Source organism: Saccopteryx leptura, chromosome 2 (genome assembly GCF_036850995.1).
Source record: "Saccopteryx leptura isolate mSacLep1 chromosome 2, mSacLep1_pri_phased_curated, whole genome shotgun sequence".
In the NCBI taxonomy this organism is placed as follows: Eukaryota; Metazoa; Chordata; class Mammalia; order Chiroptera; family Emballonuridae; genus Saccopteryx; species Saccopteryx leptura.
In genome coordinates this window covers 3,745,145-3,766,887 of record NC_089504.1, presented here as the reverse complement: position 1 = coordinate 3,766,887, position 21,743 = coordinate 3,745,145, and the positions used below count along the sequence as shown (strand labels likewise).

General features: G+C 58.9%; 1 protein-coding gene and 3 long non-coding RNA genes across 5 annotated transcripts; 1 reads left to right on the top strand and 3 right to left on the bottom strand.

Moving 5' to 3' along the window:
* Positions 1-593: 593 nt before the first annotated feature.
* GTF3C5 (general transcription factor IIIC subunit 5) lies at positions 594-17,343 on the top strand. 2 transcript variants are annotated; one of them, XM_066366779.1, is made up of 11 exons: positions 594-1,472; positions 4,437-4,650; positions 6,031-6,229; positions 11,021-11,216; positions 12,185-12,289; positions 13,259-13,373; positions 13,830-13,910; positions 14,106-14,203; positions 15,085-15,167; positions 15,620-15,762; positions 16,685-17,343. In XM_066366779.1, the coding sequence occupies exons 1-11, from the start codon at positions 1,320-1,322 to the stop codon at positions 16,864-16,866; spliced, it is 1,569 nt and encodes a 522-aa protein (XP_066222876.1). In that variant the 5' UTR covers positions 594-1,319; the 3' UTR covers positions 16,867-17,343. The 2 variants fall into 2 exon arrangements, with proteins under 2 accessions (XP_066222876.1, XP_066222877.1); XM_066366780.1 differs by lacking the exon at positions 13,830-13,910.
* Positions 1,540-5,714, bottom strand: LOC136394131 (uncharacterized). The gene is made up of 4 exons (XR_010749158.1): positions 5,080-5,714; positions 4,674-5,013; positions 1,822-1,908; positions 1,540-1,704 (listed from the first exon to the last, which is right to left on the bottom strand). It is a non-coding gene; the product is annotated as an uncharacterized lncRNA (long non-coding RNA).
* LOC136394130 (uncharacterized) lies at positions 6,241-11,004 on the bottom strand. The gene is made up of 3 exons (XR_010749157.1): positions 10,102-11,004; positions 8,859-8,922; positions 6,241-7,856 (listed from the first exon to the last, which is right to left on the bottom strand). It is a non-coding gene; the product is annotated as an uncharacterized lncRNA (long non-coding RNA).
* A 26-nt stretch (positions 17,344-17,369) lies between the features above and the next one.
* On the bottom strand, positions 17,370-21,206 carry LOC136394129 (uncharacterized). Its single transcript, XR_010749156.1, has 3 exons — positions 20,960-21,206; positions 18,674-18,831; positions 17,370-18,389 (listed from the first exon to the last, which is right to left on the bottom strand). It is a non-coding gene; the product is annotated as an uncharacterized lncRNA (long non-coding RNA).
* Positions 21,207-21,743: the final 537 nt, after the last annotated feature.

Sequence of the window (21,743 nt, the reverse complement as noted above, 5' to 3'; positions counted from 1 at the left end):
CCGAGGGTTGGAGGCGGAAGGCGCACCCTTCAGCGTCTTGCACGGGAGTGCCCAGTTTTTCGCTGGGTAGCAAACGCTGGTCACCAGTACCCCGGCATCCTTCACATCTGCATCTCTCCTGTGTGGGAGTGGTGTGTGCAAGCTGTCCCCCAATCCAGAGGTGGTGAGAGTTGCAGAGACCCCTGAGCCGGTCTGTCCAATGGGAGGGAAACTGCCACCCTGCGGGGAGACAAGGGTAGGGACGGAAGGCCCTGAAAAAGGCAACAACAAATCAGTCTGTCTCTCTCCCTTCCAATCTCTCTAAAATCAATTTTAAAAATTAAAAAATGTAGATAGATTATGTTCATTTTTGTCAAGAATGTGTTAATAACCTAGATGCACAAAACAATGGACAGAACTGGCTTAACACAAAGATAAGAACCTTGTACTAAAGAAATTATGTCCCGGGGCATGACTACCCACATTTAGGAATTTATGATCAGATCACCCTATCAGGTTATTTCCCACCCACCGCTTCCTTTGACAGCCCCTGACCCTGCTTCAGTTCCCCCCCACACACACACACACGCACACACACACAGATGCTTATGTAAATCTTCTCCCTGTTGGGTTCTGAGTACTGTGATACCCAGCACGCAATCGGCGTTTAATAACTAAGGACTGACACGGGCACGGGCAGCATTCAAAGCGCAATTCCCTCGCGCTCGCCATTTCCAGATCCCACACCGGCCCCGGGCTACACGCGCAGCCACAAACCCTTCCTGGGGCTGCGGGAGGTGCAGGATTGGTGGCCCCAAACCCCGGGAAACCCGCTCAGCCCACTCCACGCCTTGGAAATCAATTCCTTGCAAGAATACCAGCCGGAAGTCTGCCTCGGCTTGCCCCGAGCCGTCACTGGTTGGAACCGAGGAAGGGGCGGAACTATGCCTAGGGATGGCTCCTTATAGGCTCAAACTGTGGAAGAAGGCGTGGAACTTGACTTCCGCCTGACTGTTCATTGGCTAAAAATAAAAATAAAAAAATTCTCGGCTCGCCTACGGGTTCTCATTGGCCTAACGTCGAGAGCTGGGCGGTGTCCTACGACCCTCCCCGGTCCCTCGCGGGCTAAGTGGAAGAGACAAGCCGTCGTCCCGATCTTCGGGCAAAGCCCTTCATTTTAAAGACACCGTGTTGCGGATACAGGGGTAGTTTACCCAGAAGCCGTGGAGAGACGCGAGCGAGGAGGGAGGCCGGAACGAATCCTCCGCGGAACTCCTGACGCCAGGCCTCCGGGAGACGTGGAGGCACCGACCGCGGCGGGCCGGGCCGGAGCCACCGGGATGGCAGCGGGGATGGCCGACGCGGGGCCGGGGGCCGCCCTCCCCGTGGAGCTGCGGCGCGAGCGGCGCCTGGTGTGCGTGGAGTACCCGGGCATGGTGCGCGACGTGTGCAAGATGATGCAGACGCTGGGCGGCGAGGAAGGCGTCTCTCGGGTGAGGCAGGGGGAGGCCCCGGGACCAACGGGGAGGGACCGAGTGGTGGGACCGAGGCCGGGGGGAGGGACCGAGTGGTGGGACCGAGGCCGGGGGGCGGGGCCCGCCCGGGGAAGTGTGGTTTCCTAGACAACGGAGCTTTTCAGGCGGGCTCTGGTGCGAACCGTGGCGGCGGTGGTGGGGGGTGGGGGAAGCTTTGCTTGGGACTTTGCCGGGAAGGGACCGGTTTTCCCTGGAAGCAGAGGGGACAGGACTGCATGGGAGATCCAGAGAGGGAAGGGGGTGTCCTTTCCAGCCCACCCGCGGATAAACCCCAGCCTCGGCGTCCCTTGCCGCGAACGCAGCTCACCTGCAGTCAGTCCTGCAGGGTGAGCTGGGCTGCCGCTTCCTCTTTTCCCAGGAGTAGAAAACTGAGGCGCACGGAGATTAAAAGCCGCTGAGAGGGGGGACACGAGAGGGGGACAGAGTGTTCTGTTATTAGGGTGAGAGGTAGTAAGTTAACTTATTCTGGACCAGCCTGACCAGGTGGTGGCGCGATGGAGAGAGCATCGACCTGGGATGCTGGGGACCCAGGTTCAAAACCTCCATCGAGGTCGCTAGCTTGAGCAAGGGGTCACTGGCTCAGCGGGAGCCCTCAACCCCCTCCCCCACACACACACGTATGAAAAAGCAATCAAGAACAACTAAAATGCCTCAACTATGAGATGATGCTTCTCATCTCTCTCCTGTCTCTCTCTCTCTCTCTCTCTCTCTCTCGCTTAGAAAAAAAAGAAAAACAGAAAGAAAACTTTTTCTTTCTGTCTTTCTTTCTTTATTTATTTATTTTGTATTTTTCTGAAGCTGGAAACGGGGAGAGACAGTCAGACAGACTCCCGCATGCACCCGACCGACTGGGATCCACCCGGCACACCCACCGGGGGCGACGCTCTGCCCACCAGGGGGCGATGCTCTGCCCCTCCGGGCGTTCCTCTGTTGCGACCAGAGCCACTCTAGCGCCTGGGGCAGAGGCCAAGGAGCCATCCCCAGCGCCCGGGCCATCTTTGCTCCAGTGGAGCCTCGGCTGCGGGAGGGGAAGAGAGAGACAGAGAGGAAGGAGAGAGGGAGGGGTGGAGAAGCAAATGGGCGCTTACTCCTGTGTGCCCTGGCCAGGAATTGAACCCGGGACTTCTGCACGCCAGGCCGATGCTCTACTACTGAGCCAACCAGCCAGGGCCAGAAAACTTATTCTAGATCAGTTTTAGGTGCTTTCCTTACGTTCTGTCCTCATTAGAACTCTGCCAGGTGGGAACTGTCATTATTTCACATTTGCAAGGAAGCCAGGGCAACTTGTTCACGGTCACCCAGGAAGTAGGGGAGCTGGGGTGAATGACCCAGCACCAGGCTCTGTGTAAGTCCTTTACACACACCAGATCTTGAACTGTCTCTTTAGAGAATCCTTCACGGACAACCCTAAATCAGATGGCCTCCAGCAGTTAATTCCTGCCTCCTGGAACTGTTCATTTCAATCTGAAACTATATTTTAATGTGCTTATTGTCTGTCTGGGCCCCTGGGCTCTAAGACTGTAAGCTCCACGAGAGCAGAATGTTGTCCGTCTGGCTCACTGCTGTAGCCCTAGCGTCCGTAGCAGTGCCTGCTTCCAGACTGTGTCAAATGCTTGATTGAGTCTTCACCACAATCTAGTGAGCTAGGTACAACTATTACTCCCACTTTTCGGGTGAGGACACAGGTAAGAAAGGTTGGGTTAAACAAGGTTACCTGGTGCAGTGGGGATTTGAACTCATGCGTACCTCCTCTCTGAAGCCTGAACTCTGAACTTCTGCTTCCTTATCCTGTATGAATATTGAAAGACCTAGAACCTGTCATTAAGCACAGGGTGCTAGTAGAGGCCCCGTCGGTCATGCTTTGTTCTTTCACCCTGACTTATTTACTGTGGCATTTACAGGACCCTTAATCTCACTAGCCCCAACTTTTTGTTCCAAACTACAACGTGAGCCTTTCGGGAAGAGGCTTGGTTGTTCGTTCATTCCATTCCTGTTTCTTGAGTGCCTCCTCTGTGCCAGGCCCACAGCTGGGGTCATTCCCAGCCCGGCAGTCTCAGAGACCTGTGTTTCCCGAGAAGAGATTAATCAGGAGGAGGGCGCCCTTGAACCTTCTTTCCCCGGATGGCTCATGAGTACCCGCCAAGGGCCAGGCCCGGTGCTGGGCACTGGGGAGCCAGCACACTAGCGAGTCAATGGTTTGGTACAGTGAGCACTGCCAGTACTTTCATATGCACACAGCTGGACACCCCCCGTGGGGCAAACACTCCTGTAGGTGACAGGTGTTGAATATGTACCATCAGCTAGGTGCCAAGCTAAGTGCTGTGCATCTATTTTCATTTAATCATCGTAACACTCCTATTAGTAGGTGTTCTTTTATGTCCATTTAAAGGAGAAGGAACCAAGGCTTGCAAAAGACAAGTAACAGCTCCTCAGAGCCAACGTGCTCATTACTGATGGATTCAGACTCTTTCATACGTAGAAGCATGCACATGAGACTGAATACCAGGATCTTCAAGGTGTGTCATTCCTAGAGTAGGGAGCCCTGGAGAAGTGGCATCAGTTCCCTCCATGGTAAACCGGGTGGTGATACCTCCGTGAGCGCTCCCTGAAGAGTCACGTGATTCCCCGCACTGACCGTGCACTTGACAGTGGTGGCCTGACATAGCTAGCAGGTATTGTCTCCTGCCTCACTACCCCTGAGCAGGAAGAGGTGCCCGTCCTTTTCCCTGCCAGATAAAAACTAAGGTACTAGGCTTTGAAAAGCGAGTCCTGTGGGAACTACGAGCTCAGAGTGAAACATGAGCTTCCTGGCCCTTCCTCGGGCACCCGGGTCCCCACTAGGCTTTTGCTGAAAGAGGAACAGTTCCCTGCTAGGTGCTTAGCTAGCCACGGCTTCACCCATCTCCCTTGGTCCCGCCACAGATCTACACAGACCCCAGCAAGAGGCTGGAGCTGTACTTCCGGCCCAAGGACCCCTACTGCCACCCGGTGTGCGCCAACCGCTTCAGTACCAGCAGCCTGCTGCTCCGCATCCGGAGGAAGACGAGGCGGCGGGGGCCAGGGCCCGAGGCCAGCCCCGAGGTCACGTTCGACGCGGAGATCCTTGGCATTGTCTCCACCACGTACAAGTTTCAAGGTAACTACGAAGTGCATTCTTACCGCACTGGGTAATTTCAGGGCCGGTGTCCCAGCTGCCTGCAGGAGCCTTGTGGGTCATCCACACGGTGACGTGAGCCAGGTTGTGCGCAGGCGCAAGGGGCTAGGAGCGAGGGAGCCTCTTCCCTCCAGCCGGCCGCTCCCCACCGCCGTGGGCCCTCTGCTGCTCATTCCTGCATGCTTAAGAGAAGCTAGAGTCCATAAGAGGTGTCCTGATGGTTAAAGTGATTGTGTGGGGCCAGTACAGCTGTCAGCAGGCTCCGGTTTCCAGCCCGGAGTTTCGGAACCTCCTCTGATCGTCACTGCCACTGGCGTTGCCTCCCCTCAGAACCCCCCAGATCACCTCAGCCCCTTGGGGCCTCGTGTTCCTTGGACTCTTAGCCTCCCGCTCAGAACCCCCCCAGATCACCTCAGCCCCTTGGGGCCTCGTGTTCCTTGAACTCTTAGCCAACTGGATGTCTCCCAAGGGTCCCCACTCAAGTTTGCCACCCGCAGGGAGCCCCAGTGAGGCGGCGGTCAGGCGGGGAGGGGGAGCAGGAAGGCGCGTGGACTTGGGACTCGGGCCTTCCTGGGCTCTGCGAGTTCCTTCACGCAGGCCGCTGGGCTCCGCCACCTCCGTCTCCTGTCAGGGCGTGAGGCCCACAGTTCGTTAGACTCTTGTGAAGATTCAGGGAGATGGGGCCATGGAGGGCCCAGCCTGCCACACGGGGCACTTAGAAACCCCTGGCTGCAGCTGCCATTCTCAGACCGAAGAGAGCAATGATTCGGAAAGCTAGAGGGGGACAGAAAGAGACGGGAAGCTCAAACAGGACCTGGGACCCCCCCAGGTTGGCATGTTGACTGTCAGTTGTTCGGTGGGGTGTGGTGGTCACCAGAGAGGGCTGTCCTTGCTGGCACAGGCTTTCCAGGTGGGTTCCCTTGTCATCTCTGCTGAGCCAGCCCCACACCAGTCAGTGTGCGTCCCTGGGCCGTGGCACCTGCCTCACCTGGGAGCTTGTTAGCAAGGCGGCATCTCAGAACCCGCATTCAGCAAGATCCCAGGTGAGTCCCACACCCCGTACATTTTGAAAGCGCCGACCTAGACTTGATTCTCACGTATCACGCCCCCCCCCCCGCCCGATACTATTTATCTGTGACTTGGAGAGCATGGGGCATTGGGGCGGGTTCATGGAAGCACCTGGGGAGGCTGTGGTTTTGGCTTCAGCCACCCAGGTCTGGCAGCCCCCGCCACTCGGCCCACTCAGCACCTCCCCGAGAAGACGCGGGCGTTGGTGTGTGGCAGCGGCCCCTTCCTGGCAGGTATAATAGGGAGAGTTGTCCCTTGCTGCAGTGTCGGCCATCTGTCTGCCTCTCTCTCTAGGGATGTCCGACTTCCAGTACTTGGCCATACACACGGAGGCGGGCGTCAGACACATGTCAATGTATGACAGAGTGCTCATGCTCAAGCCCGAGAAGGAGGACTTCTTCCATCAGGAGCTGCCACTCTACATCCCCCCGCCCATCTTCTCCCGGCTGGACACCCCAGTGGACTACTTCTATCGACCAGAGACGCAGCATCGGTGAGCCCCACCCCTGCGGCGTCAGGGCCAGAGCAAGGGCCCTGTGGTCAGAGGGCCCGGGTCTGCGGCATGACTCTGCTCCTCGGGAGTCGGAGACCTCAGGCACGCCGTTAGCCTCCCTGACCTCAGCTGACCACCACCTCACAGACAGGATAGTGAGTACCTACCCAGCACCCAACAAGGGCATTAGGATTCCATTTAAAATGCACGGGGAATTTCAGCACAGGGCCAAGTACAGAGAAAACCCTTGCTGAGTGGTGGCCTTTGTGCTCACGAGCTGAAGAGCCCTTAAATGGACAGAGAACTCGGCTCTGGGACTTGGTTCCAGCCGAGAAGTGGGTGTTTTAGCTTAGTCCCTGGTCACTGCCACTGTCTGGATCTTGCTGTCCCTGGTAATGACATTACACAGGAAATTCCCCTCCCGGCCAGCCCGTGACCTGACAGCCGTCTTTATAAGTCATCCCTGCTGTGCCATCTCCCTTTGACGCACCCCTCCCGAAGTCAGCCGCATTCCGCCCCAGCTCTCTGCCATCCCCTGGGGCCACGGCCCTCCTGGTGGCTGTGGTCTTGCTCTCTGCATGCTGGGTCACCATCTGTCTGCTCGCAAGAACCCCGCTCCTGAGCACAGGGACACACCTCTCCCGACGCAGGTGGCTCCTCTCGCCCTGGAGTTAGGAGAGCCAGGTGGACGTGTCATAGTCTGCATCCCAGCCCATCCCCCAGCCCCGCCGCCATGTGCCCCCAAGACCACGTGTGTTTAGACGATCTTGACAGTAAGGAGAGGTCCCTCCCACAGTGGTTATGGGCAGGGCAGGCCTGGGCATGTCAAATGTTCATTGAAGACCAGCCACAGAGCGACAGGAAGGAATGGGGTTTCCTTTGTGTAAAAGCCAAGACAGAGTAGTATTTAAAAAAAAAAAAAGAAGAGAAAACCTTGAGTTTGAAAATGCCCAATTCGAGAATAATACCATGGCCACGCCCACGGCCAGTGATTGGCATCTCGGTGAGGGCAGCTCTGCACGTTTGACAGACGCGACCAACCCAGGACGCAGGGCAGCCCGAGCCCCCGATTTCCTGACCCCCGGGCCTCCCTTATTGCGCACTGTCCGTATCTCTACATGCTTTACGTTTTCAAGTTACACACAAAGAGACAAAAGTTTTCTAAATGTCTCCATTTTAGGGTAAGCTCCTTGAAAGTAGCGATTTGGCCTCTTCTGTCCTCTGTTGTAACCCTTGCGCCCAGAACAGCCCGGCCCGTGGAGGGGTGCTTCGCAAGTATTTGTGAACCCAGTGAAAGCAGCTTTGGGGTAGCAAGATTGGGAAAAGACAGCTTGAAAAATGGGCCATAGGTGGTGGTATTTGTTAGAGTTATTCATAGTATGGTTTTTAAGCTTCCAAAAATGTAGAGGGTTTGGCCCCTGCTGACTTGGTAGCCGAAGGTCACCTCCCCTCCGGCTGGCCAGGGGCGGCCAGCTGCGCTCAGGCCCAGTGCCCAGGGCCTCCAGAGGCAGAGCGGCTGGTGACAAGGGACCCGCACCTTCCTGGAGGCCTTTTTGGGGCTGTCCCCACACCACGGAGACAGGATGTTGCCCTTGGGACTTGAAGACACATCCCCAAAAGTGTGCACCTAGAGGTGCAGAGAAACAGACACCCTCCTGCTCTAGGGTCCCCAAGAATGAGGTCGGGGTTTTTGGTGAACAATTTGGCAAAGTCTGTTATAATTTTTAGATGCTCTTCCTGTTCACCAAGCAGTCCCACCCATGGGACTTGATCCCACAGTGACTCTCGACTAAGAGCTCGAAGGGGGAGCAAGAAACTGAGGGCCAGGCATGGGAGCCCAGGCCGGTGCCAGGCCCACGACCTGGCCCGAGTGAGCCCTGACCTCCCGCCCGCCCGCGCCCCATCCGTGAGGGAGATGGTACCGGTGCGCCCGCCCTGCATTTCAGGACAGCTCAGTGGCTGCACGTCTCTGAGATACAAGAGTGAGTCCCTGGCAAGTCAGGGATCAGCCCCTTAGCAGGGGCGTGGTTATTAAATTAGAGCCTGTCTGTCCCAGGGAACACCGTGCAGCCTTTAAGAGAGCTGCCTCGTGGCCTGAAGTGGCGCATGGCCAGGGTACCCAGCTCTATAGAAAAGGCTGGTGTACCCTGGCCGGTTGGCTCAGTGGTAGAGTGTCAGCCTGGCGTGCAGGAGTCCCAGGTTCGATTCCCGGCCAGGGCACACAGGAGGAGCGCCCATCTGCTTCTCCACCCCTCCCCCTCCTTCCTCTCTGTCTCTCTCTTCCCCTCCCGCAGCCAGGGCTCCGTTGGAGCAAAGTTGGCCCGGGCACTGAGGATGGCTCCATGGCCTCCGCCTCAGGCGCTAGAATGGTTCTGATTGCGGCAGAGCAACACCCCAGATGGGTAGAGCATCGCCCCCTGGTGGGCATGCCGGGTGGATCCCGGTCGGGCGCATGCAGGAGTCTGTCTGACTGCCTCCCCGTTTCCAACTTTAGGAAAAAAAAAAAAAAAAAGGCTGGTGTAGAGCAGAGTCTGTGGTATAAAAGTAAACTCATATGATACTAGAAGCTTAGAGAAATCTGGAAAATTGGGCCACAAACCGTTATCTCTGGATGGGAACTTTCTCTTACCTCATTAAATGTTTTCTTCAACAAGTAGCGGCCACCTGTCTTGGCCCCACACACTTCCCAGAGCCTGGCGTCAGGGAGAACGGGACAGATAAGGCTTCTGGCTGGGCCAGGGGTGGGGGAGCTGGGCAGGACACGTGTGAATGATGAGTGTCCAGTGCATGTGTGACAGGTGGGGTCTAAGATGTCAGAGGGCCCTCAGAGTGGCTGCCACCTGGGCAGACATGAGTGACGGCAGTGCCAGGCAGCTGGGGATCTGGGCAAACTTCCCAAACCAGGGGACTGGCCGGTCAAAGAACAAGAACAGGCACGGGGCCGGTGACCCCAGAGCACAGCCAGAGAGAGGCAGGGTCAAGGCCTCACAGATCACGTAAGGGGCCTGATTTCATCCTAAGGAAATACATATTATTCTCTTTCTATAAGAAAAATAATTTTAAAAAGCTCCAAACACACCCAGAAGTAGAGAGACTTGTCTGCTGGGCCCCCACCTACGTCAGCAGCTGCAGTGACGATCAGCAACCTTGCTCTGCTCCCTTCGTCGTCACCCCCCCCCCCACCTCAGCGTCACTGCACGTCCTCAAGAAACAAGTCACGGTGTCTCTAACAGGGCAGGACTTGTTCTCAAAACATAACTGCAGTCCTGTTATCATAGTGTGCTAATTTAACGCTGTTTCTTAATGTCCTGCAAGACCCGGTCCTTGTTCAGTTTCCCTGGCTGCCTCAGCTGACTGGGGGGCACGGCCACCGCGATGACAGCTCGGTGTCCTGGGCCGGTGAACCCGTGACATCACCCCCAGCCCTGCAGATTGCAGGAGCAAGTCCCTCTTGTTGGAAAGAACAGGACCGTGCAGCTGAAACCTCCCGCCCCACCCTGCTGAAACCCGTGCACGTGGTGCGGTGTCTCTGTGGGTGTCAGCGTCAGTACAGCCCAGCCTGAGGCAGAGGGTGGCAGGGTCCAGTGTAACCCGGACATGAGTCTGAGCTGTTTTGATTATTTTTCCCTCACAAGCATTTTACTTACAGTCCGAAACAAACAAAAATGCATAGAAGAGAGTAGAGCCCCCCACTGCACATTGGCCCTGGCTCCGGTTACAGTATCTGAGTCAGTTCCCTGTCCTGTGGGTCCACAGGCAGCTGTTCCCAAGCCCCTGGGAGGGGACAGGAGAGGAGGGCAGCTGCCCTGGGACACTCAGCCCCTTTCTTTGCCATGTGCTTATCGATTTTCCAGCACACGGGAGGAACCTGCCTTTTCTCCCAGGGCTGCGATCGATGGTTCTGCTGCTGGCCTTCCCGGGAGCAGGGCCGTGAGGACTGGCAGGAGGCTGGCCTGCCAGGGCCCCCTCCTGGGGAAGCTGGAGTCGGGTGGAGGGAAGCTTGCTGAAGCGGATGCTGGCTCACGGGAGCTCTTCGTCCGTCCTCCTTGCTTGGTTTGACGTCCCCAGCACCCCACCTGAAGGAGGTTACACTCTGGGGCCTTGGGACGCAGTAGCCAGGGTGTGTTCCGTGCCATCATGAGAGACCCAGCGTGACTGGAGCGAGAACCCTGGCTTGTTACCTCTGCTGTGGGAGGACGCCACTTGTTCCTGCCCCCTGGCGGGGCCCAGGTGTCTCTGGATGGACTCGCGCTCCCTCAGAGGGCGGCCGTCTCCCAGGGCATGAGTTCCAGCCCTGTGTCCTTGGTCATTTCACAGGAGAATGGGTCCTCCCTCGTGGGTTGTTCTGAGGGTTGAATAAGGGAACTGACTGGAGCCCGTGGGCACAGCTGCTGACAGCCGATCGATCGTGTCCCGGGTGGCTGTGTGTTAACGGACTTCACCAGTCCTGCCTGATGGGCAGTTAGGTTATTTCTGGTTGTCACTGGCCGGTCGGTGCTGGCACGGGTCGAGGCAGTCCTGAGGCCAGCAGCCCTGTGACAGGAGCCCTCCCCCGCACCCAGCCTCTGGGACCTTTAGGCCTCGCCCATCTTTAGGGCTACGGACTCCTGCCTTCAGGAGCCGCACTGAGACCCTTTGGGACCCAGACTTCAGGGAAAAGCACAGAGACCTGGGCCTCCGGTGTCACAGGCCTGGGGGGCGGGCGGGCGGGCGGGTGCCCTGCCTGGCCTGGCTGGGCCTGTGCCCGGGGTCATCCTCGGTGCCCGGCCCTCACCAGCCCTCTGCCCCCAGGGAAGGCTACAACAACCCGCCCATCTCAGGCGAGAACCTGATCGGCCTGAGCAGAGCCCGGCGCCTGCACAACGCCATCTTCGTCAACTTCGAGGACGACGAGGTGCCCATGCAGGCCCTCGAGGCTGCGGTCCAGACCTGGAGGAAGGTCTGCACCAACCCCCTGGACCAGAAGGTGGAGGAGGAGCTACGGAAGGTGAGCGCCCGCCGCACGGCCGCCCGTGGGCCCCGTGGGCTCGTCCTCGTCTGTTTGCGGTTGGCTGTGCTGACTTGTTCTAAACTGGTTCGTTAGCACGTGGGAAGTTTCTCCTCCAGGTGCCATGTCTGAAAGCCACACCAGAGTAGGCCCGGATTCCCCAGGTTGGAGACGCTGAGAACTCTCCACAGGGCCCCTTAGGGATGTAGTTTCAGGGCCGCTTCAGACCCGGGAGCTTTCCTCTGTTCATTCATTGGTTTGCAACATGACAGACGGGCACAGCCTCCTCGTGCCAGGCCCAGGCTTCCTCCTGGTGGAGGCCGAGGTTTGCAACATGACAGACGGCACAGCCTCCTCGTGCCAGGCCCAGGCTTCCTCCAGTTGAGGCCGAGGATGGCCGTGCCCTGGGGCGGAGGCGGCCATCTGGCTGGCCGGTCTGGAAGGACACAGGTAGGGGCTCTGCCCCTGGTAGCCCCGCAGGCCGGGACAGCGGGTTCTCAGTGAGGCCATCACTGCTGACTGGGGCACGCTCCTTGCTGAAGTTACCTTCTTGGGATGGGGGTGTTTCTAGCAGTCGTGGGCGCCGGGGCACTGTCTGAGGCTTCTCGTCGGCCTCAGGACGCAGCCAGCCCTCGCTGTCCTGCCCTGCCTGCCGTCCTCCGGCCACACTGGCCTCTGCAGGCCGCCCCGGGCCAGGCCAGCCGTCCCTTTGGCTTAGGCCACAGCCTCTCGTTCCCCTGCTGCCCTGTGAGCTGCAGAGGGACAGAGGCTGTGCCCCCGTGGTCATTTCAGCCACACTTCCTCCTGAGGGAAGGGATGAGGGATGCACGTATTGGCTCCCGGAGGCTGGTCCCTCCACGGACTCCCTTCCGGAAGGGTCGCTGGGGCCAGGCCACGCTGGGGGGAGGTGAGGGCTGGTGGCGGAAGCGGCTGTGCTCACCTTGGCCTCTGCCTTGATGCCCCCCCAGCTGTTTGAGATCCGTCCCATCTGGTCACGCAACGCCGTCAAGGCCAAAATCAACGTCCACCCTGACAAGCTCAAGGTCTTGCTGCCCTTCATGGCCTATTACATGGTGAGTGTCCCAGCCAGCCACCTTGGTTCCCCCAGGGTCGTGCTGGTCCCCGTGTGACCTCTCAGGAACAGGCGGTCCTATCCTGGCACCCCCTAAAAGGGCCTCCACAGATCCTCAGGAATATGGTTAGCCATTTTGGGTGACTAGGATTAAAGAGTGATTTCATAACTTTTCCATGAAGGGATTATACATCTTAAATGACCTCATGCTGAGAACTTAGGAGCGGCGCTGGGTTAACTGCTTTGTGCCCAGCTCGGCCTTTTCTCTTCTCTGGGCGTTGCCGGGGGCGGGGGGGGGGGGGCAGCAGGGCTCCCTTTGCATCTCTAAGGAGGAGCCTAGGCTCAGAGAGGTGCTAGAGCCACCTGAGGTTCCAGCCTGCCTAACCCCGGGCCCCTAACCACTGTGCCACCGGCCCCAGCTCATTCTGCCTGGGTGAGTGGGCTGTGTGGAGAACCCCCTGGGACTCAGTGCCAGCAGGCATGATGGTGGGGCTGTGAGTCCCGAGGTTCCCAGAGCTGAGGGGAAGCCATCCTTTCTGACAAGATTCCCCTTAGAGCTTCGCAGGGCCAGCATAAGACGTGACGTGACCGTGACAGTGACGTGGGAAGCATGGGTGGCAGGGCACAAGAAAGGCTCATCTGTCCTGTGCTTGGACCCCAGACTTGGGAGAGTTGCTGTCTGACTTTTAGCATAAGGACCTCGGGAGTACCGTCTGGGACAGTACATCCATCCCTCAGGACAGTGGTAACACTTACCCTGTGCCAGGCACCGTGGTACAGGCTCTGGGGGCCTCGTCGCATTCACCCCTCACAAAAGCTGCAGGAGGGGGCTCGTGTCACCCCATGTGACAGGAACACCAGGTGACCTCTCCAGGGTGACAGCGCACGAGGCAGAGCTGGGCCCACTTGTCCGCGGGAGCTGGGGGCTGGCCTCAGCCCCGCTTCCCACACCCACCTTTTCTGTCCCCAGATAACAGGGCCCTGGAGAAGCCTGTGGATTCGATTTGGGTACGACCCCCGCAAACACCCAGAGGCTAAGATTTACCAGGTCCTTGATTTCCGAATCCGCTGTGGAATGAAATATGGTAAACATTTCTAAAAGCTCTTCGCCTCTTCCTGTCCTGTTCCTAGCGTTCTCTTTGGTAAGGAGCATGTGTCCATATGGCGAGGACAGAAAGCCTTCCCCCCTGGTCAGGGCCAAACCGACATAGACATGAGGGGCCAAGCTCGAGTCCTGGCTCCGCGGTTGACCCTCGGGCCCCTGGGCCGCAGTCACTGGTCCATTCGGTTGCTCCGCAGTCTCTGTGGCTCCTGTGGCACAGGTCAGTCCGTGCCCAGCCCCCGGGGCCACAGCCAGCCCCTGCGCACAGAGCCCCAGCACGTGGCCCTGCCAGGGCAGCGCTGGGACGCGGTATGTCCCCCACCCCGGGCCCCGTCTCAGGAGCTGGCCCCAGTGAACACTGGGTGCCTGTAGCGCCAGGCCAGTGCCGTGTGCCAGAGGGCCCTGCCCACCGCACCTGACACTTCTCCCTCGTCTGCAGGCTATGCCCCCAGCGACATGCCTGTGAAGGCCAAGCGCAGTACCTACAACTACAGCCTCCCCAATACCGTCAAAAAGACTCGTGAGTGCCTCGGGCTCGCGAGTCAGGGCCGCCTGGTCCTCCCCCTGTGCTGAGGACAGCGGTGTCCCGACTGCGGGAGGGGGCGGCGCCTCCCCAGGGCGACATCTAGGGCACCGCAGGCCAGGGCTTCCTGGGGAGGGGGTCGGGTGGGGGGTGAGCCCCTGTATTCCAAAACACTTATGTTGTCCCTGGCAGCCTACCAGCTTGTCACCATACACGACCTGAAGCACGGCCTGGGCCCGTCGGGGACAGCTGGCCTCCAGAAGTCGGCCTCCGACAAGTACAAGCTCAAGGTGCGTCCCCCAGAGCCAGGGCGAGCGGTTGCCGACCTGGTTGAGGGGAGAGCAGGGTGGGGAGGGCACCTCCCTCGTGCAGGCCTGGCGCCCCCCCCTCAGGATCCAGGTGCTGGTGCGGCTCACACTGTCATTAATGTAGTCACCCGGCAGTGGGGGCGGTTCCCAGAGGCCTTTCCCACGCTCGGCTGCTGCGAGCTGCTCCAGGGTCCTGGTCCTGGTCCGGAGCAGGAGGCGGCCCCACCCGGAGCCTCCGGCCTGGAGAGTGAGTGCCGCCGAAGGGGGTGGGACACGTGCTGTGCGGGATGTGGCCAGTTTCCAGGCCTCTGTGCCCCTTTTCTCAAGGGGCAGCTGGGCCATCGCCCAAGCCGCTGGGCCCCTTGTCGAGGCCTCTCACTCTAGGTCGCTGCTCCCCGCTGTAGAGCCGAGTGGCTGGGTAGGGAGCAGGGGCATGGAGACTCCGTTCCCCCGCGTCAGGTCAGGCGGCGTGCAGGCTGCACGAGATGACCGGGGACAGACATCTGGGTGGGCTGGCAAGGCTGGACTGCGCACAGCACGGGAAGCAGAGCCTGGCCCCAGGCACTCTGGGGCCCCAGGCTGTGGGACAGCCACCATCGCACCCTGCTTGCTGGGCAGGCTGCTCTGGGTTCCAGGGTCCACCTTGCCCAGAACCTCCCGTGGACCCGGAGCTGGTCTTCTGCACAGTGTTCCTGGCCCTGGGCCTGTGCCCCACCTGGGTCCATGGAGGAGACCAGCCTGCCGGGCTCAGGGACCAGCCAGCTCCTTGGAGGTGCTGCGGCCCTGAGGGTGGGGTCTCCGTGTCCGCCCACCCCCAGGGGAAAGCTCCCCCTGACGCACCCGTGTCTCCCCTCCATTCCCAGGACTCGGTTTACATCTTCCGGGAGGGCACCTTGCCGCCGTACCGACAGATGTTCTACCAGCTGTGCGACCTGAACGTGGAGGAGTACGTGCAGGGCCCCGACCCCGCGCTCCCTGCAGGGCCCCTTCCTCCTGCGGCTCTCAGGCGCGGCGTCTGGTCCGCGTGGGCCACACCTGAGCGGCCGGCTGTTCGTGTCCCAGGCCCAGCACTGGGCTGGCCGCAGACATGCCTGTTCTGGGGTCTTTGCCTCCTGTCTGTCTCCCATGTGGGGATTCATGACACGGTTCCTGACCCTTCGGAACCTTTCATCTGGTGGTTCCTAGTGGTGTCTGTAAAGTGCGGGGGTAGGTGGGCATGGTAAACACAGCGAAGGTCTGAGAGCTGTGACCCTTGTCAGGAAGATGGTGGTGCACCCCGCCTGTGTGCAGGGTGGTGCTCTGGGGCCGTGCCTGTCCCCCCGACGTCACTCTGGGTGCCGTGTTCCTAAGCGCAGCCCCTCTGCCACGCCGCCTGGAACACGGTGTCCACCCCCACAGGTTACAGAAGATCATTCACCGCAACGACGGGGCCGAGGAGACGTGCACGGAGCGGGACGGGTGGTGCCTGCCCAAGACCAGCGACGCCCTGCGCAACGCCATGTCCCTCATGACCCGGCAGGCCATCCGCTCCAGGAGGCCCGGTGAGCGCCGTGGGCTGGGGGCAGGGAGGCCTGGGAGCTGGGACTCAGCCCGGGCGGGCTGGGGGCAGGGGGGCCTGGGAGCTGGGACTCAGCCCAGGCGGGCTGGGGGCAGGAGGCCTGGGAGCTGGGACTCAGCCTGGGGCCAGACCCCAGCAGCTGGCTGCCCGCTGCCGCTGCAGACCCCAACGCCCTCCTCCGTCTTCCGGCTGCATGTGTGTGCCTGTCCTCCCAACGGGCGCTGCGCTCTGCCACCCTGCATGCCTGCCCGGGGCGGGTGGCACGGAGCCCTGGCAGCGGGGCCTGTGAGGAGGGCGTGAGCAGTCGCTGGGCTGTGGGTCTGATGAGGCCAGCGGGGGGCAGAGGGGGCAGAGTAAGCAAGAGGGCCCCTCCCTGGGGTTTCTCCCTGGTTCGAGGAGGGGGCGTCCCAGAGCCCACCTTCCCCCCACGGGGCTGACCAGAGCAGAGGTTCTTAGCCTCGTTTGGGACACAGCCCCCTCAACAATCTAATGGTCAAGGCCATAGACCCTTTCCCTAGAAGAACGCACTCACAAAATGTCGTGCACACTCTGGCCAGATAGCTCGGTTGGTTAGAGCATCGTCCCGAAGCAAAGAGGTTGCCAGTTTGATCCTCAGGGTGCATTCAGGAATGGATCGATATTCTTGTCTCCCTTCCTGTCACTGAAATTAAAAAAAAATTTTTAAATGTGCGCACACTTCCAGGGAGTCCCTGGACCACGAAGCCCTAAGCACCTGCAGGGACGTGGTTTGCTCCGTGGCCTGCCTCCATGTTCCCCGGAAGCGCCCGAGTCCCCGGTCCCCAGGTTCCCCCTGCTCTGCAGCCCCTGCTGGGCCCGGGAGCCTGCTCTGGGGTCTGGGCACTGCGGGTGCCGACTTGGGACACAGGGCTTGTCTCCCTCTCCAGCCCTCTTCTCCAGCCCGGCCAAGGCCAGCGGGGATGGAGAGAAAGAGCCACTGACCTGCGAGTCCGGGGAGGATGAGGGGGAGGACGGAGAGGAGGATGAAGAGGAGGAGGAGGAGGAGGACTTCAAGCCGTCCGATGGGAGCGAAAACGAGATGGAGACTGAGATTCTGGACTACGTGTGACGCCTCCCTGACCAGGCAGGACGAGCCAGGGCTCCCAGTGCCGCCCATGGTCGTCAGAGCAGCCCGGGAGGCCCCTCGGAGGAGGGCTGGGACCCAGCACTGGGGCAGCTGACCTGGTCCTGCCTGTGACCTGCCGCTCGGGGCTGCCGTCTGGCCTGGTGCTAGGGGACATTCCTGGAGGTTGTGCCCACGCTCCCACAGCCGTGAGCCAGTGCAGCATCCAGTGGGCTGAGCTGGCGCCCACTCCACCGTCCGGCTGAGATCAGCCAGACCCGGGGGTGGAGAGGGTACAGTTGGGGTGGGGTGGGGGGTCAGTCTCGGCCTGGTCTTATCTGGTGGCAGGGACAGCACAAGGAGCCTGGTCCAGGGTCACAGACGGCAGGAGACTGTCCTTGGTTTGGACCCGCCCTTTCGGTGTGGCCCGGTCAAGGCCAGGCCTAGCTGGACTTGTCCTCATTAAATACATTTTCCCAGGGAGACGTATCAGAGAACTCTTGCCTGGGAAAGGTGGGTGGGCCGAAAGCCACCAGAAATGACCCCAGACCCCTGTCCCAGAGAAGGCCACAGCCTCGCGTTCATCCCTTCCTGCTCCACAGGTGCGTCTGGATGGGCTCAGGGGAAGCAGACCCTGGTGTCCCCGGCTGCTCACAGTGAAACCAGCAGCAGCACAGGGTCCCTGGGGGTCCCTCCTGGGACGGACCAGGGGCTAACAGTCCTGGGGCCCTGCCTTGTAGAGAAGCTGGCCACCCCTGTGGTCCCACTCCTTGTGTCTGGGGACACAGCCAGCACTGCCAGAGTGGCTCTTCCCAAAAGACCGGGTGCCAGGCCCAGTGCACCCCCCTTTCTGCCCTGGGCCTCTGCCAGTGGTCTCAGTAGGGCTCTCCCACTTCGGAGCTGTGCTGCATACCCTGGACCTCGGTGAGGGTCTAGGTTCTGGTCCCCATCTCCCAGGAGCCGCTTGGTCCCTCTGGAAGGGGACCTAAGGAAGGTGGCCTGGGGCCGGGACCTCACCACCCCCACCCCCTGCCGCAGAGCCATCAGTGTCCCAACACAACAACCGGCACACCAGCGCTGTCACCACACCTGCCAAGGGCAAGCCCTCTGGCAGGGGGCAGCCCTGTCTGCCTGTCCCTCTAGCACCAGGAGCCTTGACCAGCAGGGTCAGGTGTCTCCCTCACCCGTCGGTCCGTTATCTCATGGTGTTAACAGCCATGGTGACGGCCTGGATCTAATAACTTCCTTAGGGGTTGCGAACGTGACTTCTAGAATGTTCTGTCTGCATTTACGAACTGGGACTATGGAAAGGACTCTTTCTCCATACCTCAGTATCCAGTTACCCTGAGACACCACTGGGGCCAGAAGAGCCGGAAAAGGCCCGTTTCCTCCTTTGTCCGTTTGCAGAATCATGACTTGGCACCAGCGATGGCCCATGGGGACCGGGGGATGTTTCTCCCTTTTAGCTTCAATTCGTTTCAAACAATCACGGTCATGCTTTTTGATGCCCAGCTTGTCCCAGTTCTGGCCTGAAAGTGGCCCCAGGTTGCCTCCTGTGTCCTTTGACACAGCCTCTGGCTCTCACTGCCCGGCCACCACGATGGCCCAGGCTCCTCTCTGTTTCCTGCCCCAGACCCCGCCCAGCTGCCACCCATGAAATGTGTTTAGAGACCCCAATCTGGGCACCAGAGGCGCTTGTCGTTCCTGGGTTTTCTTCTACAATTTTTGAATGCACACAGCTAGGAAATGTATTTGTCTTTTTAACAAAAAAGCAAATTAGAGTTTATATAGATAGTTCCCAATTAAAATGTACATTTATAGGATGACTTCTCTGATCTGACGTATACTATGTAAGAGGTCTCAGAGGGGGTCCAGAGGGGAAGATGCCAGGGCTGGACCTCCGCCTGTCTGTCAGTCTGCCTCGTGTGATGTCAACCCAGGTGGGTTTGCCCCCACAGAATGTGCTCCAGCCTGGGGGGGAAACCCATTTAAAAAAAAGTGTGTGACTAAGTTTTAGGTGCCATTAAATCAATTGAGTGAGTTTCTTACTTTGTCCATCATATCAACTCAGAACTTGATACTTCCAGCCTAATCATCCAGATTATCTTACAGAATTTGGGGGAACTCACAGGCCTTGCCAGCATCCAATAAAAAGCCATGGAATCTTCCCACAGAAAAATATGCAAACCCACAAGTGTGTGACCCCCGGTTTAGAGGAACCGCAGGTCTGTCCTTCCTAACGGGTCCATGGGCCAGGATTCAAAAGTCCCATCATGTCAAGTTATTTCCCTGTGAACTATTTTAACCTCGTTTGGCAAGCGCAGGGAAAATAAAAATGTATGCCCATAGGATAGGTTGGTAACTCAGAAGGCGGCTGTTTTTGTATTAAATCAACAATATTGAATGCATCTTAGTGATCTTATTGACCCGAGAGTCATGTGAATTTGAGAAACACTTGAGTCCATTTCTGTACTGAGAGCTCGGGGAATACTCAGTTGGTGGAAGCGTTTGTTTCTCTCTAAGCCGATTGGAAGACAGCTCCTTAAAGAATTCTAGGCCCTGGCCGGTTGGCTCAGTGGTAGAGCGTCGGCCTGGCGTGCGGAGGTCCCGGGTTCGATCCCCGGCCAGGGCACACAGGAGAGGCGCCCATCTGCTTCTCCACCCCTCCCCCTCTCCTTCCTCTCTGTCTCTCTCTTCCCCTCCTGCAGCCGAGGCTCCATTGGAGCAAAGATGGCCCGGGCGCTGGGGATGGCTCCTTGGCCTCTGCCCCAGGCACTAGAGTGGCTCTGGTCTCGACAGAGCGACGCCCGGAAGGGCAGAGCATCGCCCCCTGGTGGGCGTGCCGGGTGGATCCCGGTCGGGCGCATGCGGGAGTCTGTCTGTCTCTCCCCGTTTCCAGCTTCGGAAAAAAAAAAAAAAAAAAAAAAAAAAAGAATTCTATACATGCATCTGGTATCAGCGTCGGCGGTGGAAAAAGATCTCGCATACGAACACACGTACATGCCTACATGCACGAAAGCACACACACAAATACCTTATAGCTCTGATTCTAAAATTTTAGTCCCAAGTCAATAAAACATACAACTCACTTGTTTGTCTCCACTTTCCGTTTTTATCCAAACTGGCTGACAAGTTGGAGAAGTGAAGGTGACCCGCTGACCGATACCTGTGGCAGGGACCTGGAGACTTCCTTTTGCCCCGGGATTGATTTCATCTGGGGGCTGGGGCTATCTGAGTGGCTAAAACCTCCTGTTCTGTTTCCAAACAGTCTTTGCCCCTTTTCAGTCTCTGGTGGTTGCTGTCAGGGGTCCCTGACTCCTTAAGAGCCTTTGATGGAGGGAGTCGGGCTGAAGTTCAAGTGCTGGGGGGGGGGGGCTGGAGGGGGACAGGAAAATCTGGCAGGGATGGACGGGGGTGGCAGAGGTGAGGGGGGGAAGGTGGACACGCGGAAGGCTTCAGGGGAGCTGGAGGGAGGGTCCAGGTGGTGGAAGAGCAGGCAGAGTGGACGAGATGGGAAGGGAGAGGAATGCTCCCCAAAGAGGCCACCAATCAAGTTCCAAATTGGCCTCAGAAGGCACGAAATGGAAGTAGACAGAACAGGTGGAACATATAGTCAGCAAGGATTAGTAGTTTTCAATCAACAAGAGCTTCATGTTGCTAATTAACCCTACATTTATATTAACGAGCAGAGGAGGCGCGGGACTTTGGCATGGGGACTAGCCTCTTACAAAGAGAAGCTAGACGCTAACTCAGCTTCTCAAAGAGAACCCTAGAAACCTGGCTCAGCCCCCTGTTGACCTGGGTCTCTAAGCCAGCTTCTCAGAGAAACCTAGGACCCTGGCCCAGCCTCTGTTGACCTGGGACTCTAAGCCAGCTTCTCAGAGAAACCTAGGACCTGTGGCCCAGCCTCTGTTGACCTGGGACTCTAAGCCAGCTTCTCAGAGAAACCTAGGACCCTGGCCCAGCCTCTGTTGACCTGGGACTCTAACCCAGCTTCTCAGAGAAACCTAGGACCTGTGGCCCAGCCTCTGTTGACCTGGGACTCTAACTGATCTTCCAGAGCACACTCAGAATCTTGAGAACCGAAACCCTTCCTTACCATGCCTCATGGGCTGTCATCCGGAGCTAAGGCTCAGGGGTCCGCCTCACCAGTGGTGCCTCCCATCCATCCAGAGTGAGGACAGAGTCGTCAGAGGTCACATTCAGGGCCACGGTGAGAGGTCTGGGCGTCCAGTGAAGTCTCTGATCCTAGCTGAGTCATGGCACCATAACTGTCCAAGAAAAACCAGAGCTGGACAGAGTCAAAGTGGCAAGAACAGATTTTATTCAGGACTATTGCAATGGGGAGAAGCTGTCTCCTGTGGCCCCGAGCTCAGTTCTATAGTGTGGGCAAGTGGGAGGGACCGCCAAGGAGCCGTGGGGGAGGGGGAGGGGAGAGTCCGTGGACGGAAAATTACTCCCAGGGCACCTAGGGGTAAGGGACGTGCTGGCTAGACTGACCTGACAGGACTCCTGCTGCAGACAGGCTGTGGGGAGCAGACGTCACCGGTGGCGGTGGACGGTGGGGAGCGATCCGAGGTGGAGGGTGGGGGCTTCTAGCTCAACCCGCTCTGCAAGACTTCCTCAAACTGCACACCGCAGGGCAGCGTGGGCCACCTGCGGTCAAGCAGGGGGTCTGCGTCAGACCTCAGATGGTGGCCAAACCCTTTTCTGGGTGAAGTGAATGGACCTGAAGTCAGTTCTCTAACACATTCAACCGGTGCAGCCGGGAAGCCAGCTGGCGCTGCTCCTCCTGGTGGGACGCTGCTAGCCTCTTCGGGCACCGCCGGGCCTGCCCCCTCCCGTCACCGCTGCCTGCTCTGTGCAGGCCCCGCGCTGGTAGA

Coding starts and splice junctions, on each gene's coding strand:
- GTF3C5 (XM_066366779.1), top strand. CDS start 1,320: ATGGCAGCGGGGATGGCCGACGCGGGGCCGGGGGCCGCCCTCCCCGTG. Junction 6,230..11,020: donor CGACCAGAGACGCAGCATCG/GTGAGCCCCACC, acceptor CTCTGCCCCCAG/GGAAGGCTACAACAACCCGC. Junction 15,763..16,684: donor CATCCGCTCCAGGAGGCCCG/GTGAGCGCCGTG, acceptor CTCCCTCTCCAG/CCCTCTTCTCCAGCCCGGCC.